At 39.5% G+C, this 10,073-nt stretch overlaps 1 protein-coding gene across 4 annotated transcripts in view; it reads left to right on the top strand.

Annotated features, from left to right (window-relative positions):
- The first annotated feature begins 3,170 nt into the window (after positions 1-3,170).
- MPHOSPH9 (M-phase phosphoprotein 9) overlaps positions 3,171-10,073 on the top strand; it is a 56,799-nt gene continuing 49,896 nt past the window's right edge. The window contains exons 1-2 of one of the 4 annotated variants that reach the window (XM_008688821.2): positions 3,173-3,586; positions 6,031-6,184. In XM_008688821.2, the coding sequence (XP_008687043.1) occupies positions 3,480-3,586; positions 6,031-6,184 (261 nt within the window). In that variant the 5' untranslated portion in view covers positions 3,173-3,479. Of the gene's footprint in view, positions 3,587-6,030; positions 6,185-10,073 lie in introns of all 4 variants that reach the window. The other 3 variants (XM_040620002.1, XM_040620000.1, XM_040620001.1) reach the window with 3 other exon arrangements.

Raw genomic sequence — 10,073 nt, 5'->3', positions numbered from 1 at the left:
AGGCCGCTGGGCTGTCCTCCCCTCCCCATCCCAGTCCTTGAAGAACCCCAGGGCCGACCCCCAGCAGCCTAGGGTAAAGCAGGTGCGAGAAAACTTAGCTCAGTGTCTGGGCCAGCTGCTCCTCACCGCCAGTGGGGCTTCAGGTCAACTGGTTGGCGCGACTCAGGGTCGCAAGCTGGGAAAGTCAGGCGTCCCAGCTCCCAGTCCTCTCTCCATTGTCCTTGACATCCGTGGGCAACGTACGGGTGACCAGCTTCTCCACGGACGCTTACCTGGCCTCAGGGCTGGCCTTCCACCCGCAACGTTCTCGGGTAACCCGAACCACTGCGGAAGGTGGATCGCAGGCCCGCTCCTGGGTCTGCGCGTGCGCAGTACTCCCGCCGCGGCTTCCCTCACTTGCCCCAGGCTCATTCTTACCAACTGCGCATGCGGTAAGCGGAGGCTTCTTTTCGCATTTCTTCCGTATGTTCCCAGGGAACCAATCAGACCAGAGGACTTGATAGAGGCCCCACCCCTTCCATTTCCCAGGCGTCGGACCACCCTCTTCGGCGCGAGGGGCGGGAAGGGAAAGGGGCGGCAGACGGGCGCGTCGCGGTTCGGCCGTCTCCGCCCCTTTTCAAACAGCCAATCGCATGCAAGGTGTCGGGCGCGCGCACGCTCCCTCGAGTTTAACGGTCGCGAGAGGCCGCTCGCCCGACCCTGACATCGACTGTGGGAGCAGCGGCCAGGTAAGCGGTCGCCGGCCTGCGGGGAGCCGTCGGCCGCGGGGGACAAGGTGGACGAGGCTTGGAAGACGCGGCCTTAGCAGAACCCCAAGTTTGCTGATGGATTTAGGGCGGGGGAGGACGACGACCAGACGACGCAACCCCCACGGCATCCGTCCGGTGTGTGGGGGCTTCGCCCGTGGCCGTGTGCCTTTTCTAGACTCAGTGCCCTTGAGTGACACCCGCGCGGCCCAATCGCAGAGCGCCTCTTCCCCAGGGGCGGGGGGCTCGTGGGATTTTTCTTCTCTTTTTTCTTTAAACGATCTTCCTTGGCTTACTTTGGGAATCAAGATCGTAGTTGTTGAAGTGGCGGCTTTTCCTTCCGCCTCTTTGCTGCCTCCAGTTTAGGCGGCTGCATTCGGTGGTTCTCCCACCCCGTCCCACTTTGACCCGAGAGCCGCCGCCGGCAACTGAGGTCTGGCTGTGAGGGCGAGGATGTCGGGATCTTGGCCTCAAACCTCTGGAATCCTCTTCCTTACCCCACGGACTCCCAGCAGAGCGCAGCGCCGGGTTACTTTTACAGTATCGGCAGACCCCGATCTGGTCTTTTTTTTTTTTTTCCCCCTCCCCCAGCGATCTTTTCTTTTTCCTTTTTTACTAGGGGTCGTGGGGACCAAGAGCGTGACATTTCGTTACTGGGAAATATAAAAATGGCTCTCTGCTTATATGCATTGTCCATCGAGTTTTGTTTTATATTGTGTGTGTGTGTGTGTGTGTTTAATTTTTTTGCATTTATGTCGGGGGTTCCCCCCCCCCCACCTTCCTTCATTCCCTTCCCTCAACCCTCCCCCCATCCCCCGGGGAAGCATCTTTGCATCTCAGGTGGTTTTTCCATCTGCATCTTCTGCATCCGGATTACCTCGGGCGGGGGAGAAATAATAGATGGGGCTGCAGATCCACGTCCCTGGAGAGCTTGTGTTTTCCCGGTAGAAGAGCAGGGTGATTTGAATCCAGCTATTTCGTTGCCAGTTGGAAGGTGCAGCCCTAGACTTTTTCAGTACCCCATTTGTGGTTGGCGATGGGCTGAGCCCCTGGGGAGAAATCCATTTAGGTAGGTTCTGTTACCCTTGGCTTTCACAACCCCCCCCCCCCAAAGGAAATGGTTCCTTTAAGAGCTGCTGTTTTTTAAGGTTGTGCTTTATGAAACCAGGCCTAGGAAGTGGGAACCTGGTGGAATCAGAATAGTAGATAATTTTCCTCTCTTTGCACTCCTTAAACTTTCTATCTTGTAAGCAGCATAGATTTTTTAAAAATTTTCTTCTTCTCTTGCTCCTTCACTTAAAAAAAAAAAACCATAATTCCCAAAGAAGGAATCATGGTGATTGATTTGTTATAGCCAGTTTGTCTCTGTAAACCTAGCATCAGTTAATCTGCATCAATTAATCAGTTATTTTTAGTTGACCAGACAAATAGTTTGTTTTTAAACAAGTAAAACATGTATAGAGTAGTAAAGGCTATGGTAGCGCAAAATGCTTTTCTTCCACCCCTACCTTCCAGCCAGTGGAGAAACAATCATTTAATTGGCTGTGTTTAAATCTTTTTTTTAAATTTTTATTTATTTATTTATTTTTTAAGATTTTATTTATTTATTCGACAGAGATAGAGACAGCCAGCGAGAGAGGGAACACAAGCAGGGGGAGTGGGAGAGGAAGAAGCAGGCTCATAGCGGAGGAGCCTGATGTGGGACTCGATCCCAGAACGCCGGGATCACGCCCTGAGCCGAAGGCAGACGCTTAACCGCTGTGCCACCCAGGCGCCCCCTAATTGGCTGTGTTTAATACCAAATTAAATACTAAGTAGTTCTAATTTATCTATTCAAAGTATAAATCAAGTATGAATCCTTGGTAGAACTTACTAAACAAATGAACAAAGTATGTAAGGATTCCAGTTGTTACATAGTAGAATTATGTCTAGAACCTTGATAATTAAACATATAAAATTCTGAAATACTACCTGGAAAAGATGATGCTACTTTTGCAAATCACCCTTACTGTAGATTTTTTGAGAGATAATTCACATATCATAAAATGCCTCCTTTTAAAGTGTATAATTCATAGGTATTTAGTATATTCACAGATGGGTTGTGCAGCCATCACCACTATGTAATTCTGGAACTTTTCATCACCCCAAAAAGACACTCCATACCCATTTTTGGTCACTGCCATTGTCTCCTTCCCCCAATTTCTGGCAACCATAAATCTTTCTGTCTCGAGATTTGCCTATTCTAGATTTTTCACATAAATGGAATCATTCACTATGTGATCTTTTACTGGGCTTCTTTTACTTAAACATAATATTTCAGTGTTTATCCACATTGTAGTATGTGTCAGTATTTTATGCCTTTTTATGGCTGAGAAATATTCCATTATATGTATATACCACATTTGTTTATTCATCCGTTGATGGACACATGGGTTGTTTCTGCATTTTGACTATTGTAAATAATGTTGCTCTTAATGTAGACTTGTATAAAAGGATCAAGGCTTCCAAAGTAGTGAAAAGACAGTTGCTAGGTTTAGTGGCTTTTTATAGTATTTTTTCCTCCATTCATTTTCAGACTCTCTTGGGAGCTTAGGATATTTCACAGTTCTGAATGTTAGCAACTGAAAATGCCTGTAGACGATGAAGCATCTGAAGATGACTCGGATTCAGTTTCTTCAAACACTGAAAGAACCTACATTTTCAAATAAGAGAGTATAACGATTTCTGTACACTATGGAAGATTTTGATTTGGTGAAACCCTTACGAAAAACTTCATCTTCTATAGAATCTGATAGAAAAAATTCTCCCCATTCTTTTGGACTGAACTTAAATACTAATAGGTAAGAATGGGATAGATAGATTTTTTTTTAATGTAACAACAGATCAAAATAAGCTTATTTGCATAGTTTATCCAAGTAGTGGCATAATTATTTATTAGCATCTAAATAACAACGACAGCCCTCGATCAGGAACTGTTCAGGGATTAGTTACGAATAGTTTCAGCCTTTTCCTGTTTTTCATTTCTCCCACAGGTAACGTACTTTTGCATGGGGAACATTGTGAAAAAAAACTTGTTTTTCTTTTTTTTTTTTTTTTTAAGATTTTATTTATTAGAGAGAGAGCGAGCACAAGCAGGGGGAGAGGGAGAAGCAGGCTTCTTGCCGAGCAGGGAACCTGATGTGGGGCTCTATTCCAGGACTCTGGGATCATGACCTGAGCTGGAGGCAGATGCTTAGCCAATTGAGCCACCCAGGTGCCCCAAAGCATCATTTTTTAAAAAAGATTTTGTTTATTTGAGAGAGAGAGAAAACGCAAATGTGAGCGAGGGGAGGCGCAGAGGGAGAGGGAGAAACAGACTTCTGCTGAGTAGGGAGCCCCCAGGACCCTGGGATCATGACCCAAGCTGAAGGTAGACGCTTAACTGACTGAGCCATCCAGGCGCTCCCTCTTTACACTTTTTAAAATTTCTGGTAGATTACAAGCATGTCTTTAAAATTTAGTTGCCTAAATACTGTTTCTACATTTTTAAATTAACAGTACAAATAATGTTTAATATTTCAGAACTACCTCACCAATCTGGGAAGTAGGAATTAAAGTTGAATACTAGGAAGTAAGCAAAAAAAACCAGACCCTGAGTGGACAAAAATAGATATTCTCCAACAATGCATTTTATGCATTTTCTTTTTAAACTATCCGGTGTTTGGTTTGTTTTTAATCAGAGCCTGTTTGCTCTTATTTGTACATAACCTGACAAACACGATTATTTGATTTCTAAATTTCTAGTAGCTTAGAAATAGCAAAGAGGCAAAGCCCATTAGAGAGGAGACCAGCTATAATAAGCAGGTACAATGAAGCAAAAACACAGCAGTCTGGGGCCTACTGGTAAAGGGTCAAAAGTCTTTAAACACACTAGATCTTGAAGAAACTATGTGCTAATAGATCTTGAAGAGATTGTGTATAATAAATAAATTCATTAATTCTTTAAAAAGTTAGTTCATTCTCTGCCCTCAGGAGAATTTAAGGCAGCTTACAAGAACATATAAAATGAGAGAGCAAGGTGAAAGGGGGGGATGTGTGTGGGAAATGGTCCAGGAGTGATGTCCACCTTCATAATCTGTACCCACATACTGAAAGTTCTTTCCTGTATCACTTGGTGGCCCATTTGAAGAAATCCCTTTTAGAACATAATTTGCCTGCGGAAACCTAAACATGCCCTCCCTTTTTTAAAAAAAGATTTCATTTAAAAAAATTTTTAAATGTCATCTCTACCCCCACCGTGGGGCTCGAACTCACCACCCCAAGATCAAGAGTCATGTGCTCCAATGACTGAGCCAGCCAGGCACCCCCTAAATGTGCCCTTCTAATGAAGATTATGTAACTGAACTTGGCTCCCTGTTCATTGTGACTGGCAGTTAAATCGGTCAAATTTAGACTCGATTGTTACACAACAGTGTAACCCCTTATGGACAACATGTATATTCTTCTTTACCTTGAGTTTTTATTAATCTTTCTCTGATTCTACTTGTTACTATTTTTCTGTTATTTTCATCAGTGTCATTGTTGTTGTTTTTTTTTTTAATGAACTCTGTGAAACAATGTAGGGTATCAATACATAAATGAAAATGACCTCTTAGACTGGAATTTAAACAAAGTCTATTGTCCTTAATTATGCTTTGTGTTTTTATAAAGCAAATCCGAAATAACTTCTCTCAAGTTTGGGAAGGCAGTCCTCCTGGAAACAATCAGTGCGATTTTTCACAATGAATAGGCTAAATAAGTCCTGAATATTTGCTGCTAATTTGCTTGGCACAACTTTTAATTCAAAGGTAGTGCAAAGATAAGCACCAGCTTATCACACCAAATTAGGGGGATCCAATGAACAAGATTTGACTGCAATTCTGGGCAGTGGAGAAAGAAACCCCGCCACAAAAAAAGGGCTGTTCTTACAGTAGAGCAAAATAATCCTCCGGAATGACTTAGATTGGAGAAGCTGGACCTTTTTCTTACTGTATAGCAGACACTTTTATTTTCTGCTGGTGCTTTGGAGTGTTCTCTCACTTCTGGAGAAGGTCTTTCTGTTGGGTTCTTTGAAAAAATAAGTGCTGTCTTTTTACTGCTGTTTTCCTTTTGTGGACAAACGTGATCAGATTTTCAACAAACGAGGTGCCATTAAGAAGGATTAAATATCAGTGGTTTTGTACTGCTCTGCTAAACTTGAACTGCTGAATTATTCAACACTTTGGCAGAATGAAGAAAACCATTTGAATTATTTATGTTTCAACAGAAGTAGTCCCCACCTTAGTACAAATGGGGTATCCTCTTTCTCAGGGAAGACCAGACCATCTGTAATTCAAGGTACAGTTGAAGTCCTAACCTCTTTAATGCAAGAGCTACAAAACAGTGGAAGGACTGATTCGGAACTTTGGAAAAACTGTGAGGTATCTAGTTTTGTTTTATTTGTGGAATTTTAAGAAATATAGTTTTAAATGTGCCTCTACTAAACTCTAAATTACTAGAAATTTATATCCTAAAGAGCATGATTCTTACTGCTAGAGTATAGTGGTCAAGTATAGTAATTGAGGAACAACATTGAACAAATACGAAAAAGATGATCAAGAGTATGTTTGAACAAATACTCATGATTAGACACACTCGTTTATAGTTTAAATGTCGACTAAAATACTAGCTTTGGTCAGAGAAGTGAGAATTCCAAAATTATTAATATTGTTACTAATTCTAATGCTTTTAAGTAACTCATACAGAATTGTTACCATTTCGAAAGACCTAAATCCTCTTTGAAATATTTTGAATGCTCTTCTCGTAGGTTAAGACTTCTGTTTAGTAATGCCTTATCACATATAGTTGTGGTACATTTGTGTACTGATTTTTCAGAATTGTGGTTCTTTCTTTGGTCCATAGATTAAACTGTGATATAAAAATTTAGCAGTTAAAAGAATACATATGTGTAAATTTTGTTTCACAGAATAATGCCCAAGTCTTGATTTTCCAAGGCTGATTTGGTAATGCTTTATAGAAATGGATAAAACATTATTATTATTAAATTCTTTAGGGAACAGATTTTATTTTAAATGTTTATCATACTTTTAAAACCATTATTTGTGTTATTTTCAAAATGTGTAATAAGTAGAATGAAAGAATACCTGGTTTAAGGATTCGGCAGCCACCCCTAAGTGTAGTTATTTGTATTCATTTCCATAATCATTGAAGTTATAAAAATGAGTATTATTACAAACTTTAAGAAAATTGAGTTTTAAGTTTTTACAATTTTTATGTTTTTTCCGTATAATAATCAGTATATACTAATACAAGAGACCTATAAAATGATACAATTAAAAATGGAATGTTTTGTGAAATGTTTACTTCAATATACTTATTCATTAGCTTAGGAACCTGAATTAGCATGCTTTTAAAAAAAAATAAGGCATTGCTCTTCTGGCAAATTCATGTTTCATTAGAAATTGTTACTTTTAATACTTTGAAATCAGCATCTTAGAATCAGAATATATTTATGAATTTAAGATACAGATTTTTATAAGCCGGCATACCAACCAGCTACTTACACCTTGACATTTGAGCCAGTTTCTTTACACCCTTTCTCCTTCATCTGTGGTATAACATTATTATTTTTATTATGTTTAATATTAATTGGCTACTTAATTTTTGTAATGTAGACATGTAATTGTTCAGTAAATAGTTTCTTAAGGTATTTCTTACTTTGACAGAATATGAAATATCCTTCTTGTCATTTCAGTAAAATCTTTCTGGTTTATTAGTGTTTTGCAGCATACCAAACCCAAATCCTCTGACGTTTTAGTGTGTAGCGTTTTAGGAAGAATGGGAGGGGTAAGGATTGTTCAAGTCTTATTCCTGACTCTTTTCCCTGAATTTCCTATTTTCATCTTTTTTTGGAATAGAAGCATTTGCTCGATTTCTACCATTTGTAAGGGATTAACATAGATTAAACCCTTCTGTGGAGCTCAGAGCTCTGGAGATCTGATTTCTTTAGAATTTCTTTCTAAAACCTCTTTCCTGAAATTCTGAAGTTTATCATTGCTTAAACTTGAGAAGGTTATGTATTTTGATTAATAGAAAATAATGTTTAACACATTTACATAGAAATACTTTAATACATTCTTAAATACTTGCTGTCGGTAATATTTTTGTGATGGTAAATTTTTAAAGCACGTTATTAGCTAATATGTCTTAATTCACTGTTTTTGCATTTTAACTATTTAGCGCTACTGATTATGTATAGCGAAGTAATGGTTATATGATAATAGTTATAAGTGTACAATTTATTGAGTGTCTGTTTGCCAAGCAGCATACCCGACACTTTTTGTCCGTGGCACTCAACCTTATTAGACCCATAGCCCTCATTTTATAATTTTACAATTAATTTACTAATTTACATTTTACAGTTACATTTTACAATTTTTTTTTTTTTAAAGATTTTTTTATTTATTTATTTGACAGAGATAGAGACAGCTAGTGAGAGAGGGAACACAAGCAGGGGGAGTGGGAGAGGAAGAAGCAGGCTCCCAGCGGAAGAGCCTGATGTGGGGCTCGATCCCAGAACGCCGGGATCACGCCCTGAGCCTAAGGCAGACGCTTAACGACTGAGCCACCCAGGCGCCCCACATTTTACAATTTTTAAAGTAAATCAACTTATATTATCCTGAAATGAAGTTCACAGATACATCCTGCCTGTACCTACGGTAAAAACAGTCATCCTCTTAACTGTGATAAGGAGGAAGAACAAACGTTACTTACATGAAATCAGTGCGCAGGCGCTTCCACGTTAGAAGACACAGCGAAGCACAGTCTGGTGTTGATATGCAGCCTCACTGTGAAGGCAGCAGCTGTGGACACGGGCGGATACAACCGTGTTGTACTTATGACCCAGCACTGCATTTGGGGACATGATTTTTTGAAATAGTGACCAATTTCTGATCAAGTTCTGAAACAAACTTAACATCTTGTAGTTGGATTCCTGGACAATTTGGTGATTTGAAAGCTATGCAAAATATATGGTATTTTTATAATATAAAATGGACACAGGACGGTTTTTCATTGTTGGGGACCGTACTGTGATTTGCATCGCTGGGCCCACTGAGTGCTGGTAGCGCCCTCGCTATCTTTGTGACAGCCGTGACCTCACAGTTTTTCAAAATATAGTTCCCCCATTGAGATCACTGCTTCACATGCATCATATTTGAATTTGAAGTTTAATCCTCCCAGCCACCTATGAGGTGTTACTCTTCCCATTTTATAAATTCATGAGAAGCACAAATGAAATTTACTTGTGAGGACCACACAGGTTGTTAGTTGAGAGCTGGGAGTCAGGCCCAGGATGTCAAAAGCCAATGGGATATTTATGAGGCCAAACCATAGAAACCCCTTTCAGGCTAATAGCATCAAAAACTGTGTGCAGGGGAGAGCTTTAATTAGATGCCCAAGTCCTCCAAAGCTATGTAAAATGCAGGTCATATAATTTTAGAAATGAGTAACAGTTATTAATAATTATGTTAATATTTATATTTGCTGCATTATAATGTTCTCAAATATGTTTCTTGAAAATTAAAATATAGAATCTGACTAGGAAGAACAAAATCTCCACCAATTTATATCCTGAGTAAGCTCTGTTAATTCATATCTTAAATAAGAAAATGATAATAAGGATGTGATTAACATTAAGTGTGTCACATAATATAAAGCCATTTGTTGTTGTTGTTGTTGTGTATGTTATTCTGTCATTGTAATCTGGTTCTTTGTGACTAATAACTTTATCAGGTTAAAGTAACACCTGAAGTATTTAAGTTAGTACAACTTAATAAAACTGTTGCCTGATTTCTTTTTTGTTTTGATTAAGATACTTCATATTATAGATAAGTTGAGAAAATAAAGAACTGAATTTGATGTAGCCTATCTTATCCTGAAGTTAGTTGATTTAAAATTAATACTTCCTATTAGTACTGTTTTATTTCAATTTGAAGGTTTCCTTTTCCAGTCCTGAGAGGTTTTACTTCTTTGCTTTAATACTGTTATACAGCTTTCAGTTTAATTCTGCTCTGTTGTCGTTATTGAACTGACTTTAATCTGAAGAGTCTCTGGATTGTGTAGTCTGTAATACCAAGAAAAAAATCAGCTTGAAATTCACATTTTTTTTTTCAAGTAAACTCTACCCCCAATGTGGGGCTCACGCTCACGACCCCAAGATCAAGAGTTGCATGTTCCACTGACTGAGCCAGCCAGGTGCCCCTGAAGTTCACATTTTTATACACTCACTTAGACTGTATATTTGAGTGC

This window comes from Ursus maritimus, unplaced genomic scaffold (assembly GCF_017311325.1).
Source record: "Ursus maritimus isolate PB19 unplaced genomic scaffold, ASM1731132v1 scaffold_33, whole genome shotgun sequence".
Taxonomy (NCBI): Eukaryota; Metazoa; Chordata; class Mammalia; order Carnivora; family Ursidae; genus Ursus; species Ursus maritimus.
The sequence above is the reverse complement of the archived record's forward strand: the minus strand, read 5'-3'. Positions and strand labels throughout refer to the sequence as shown.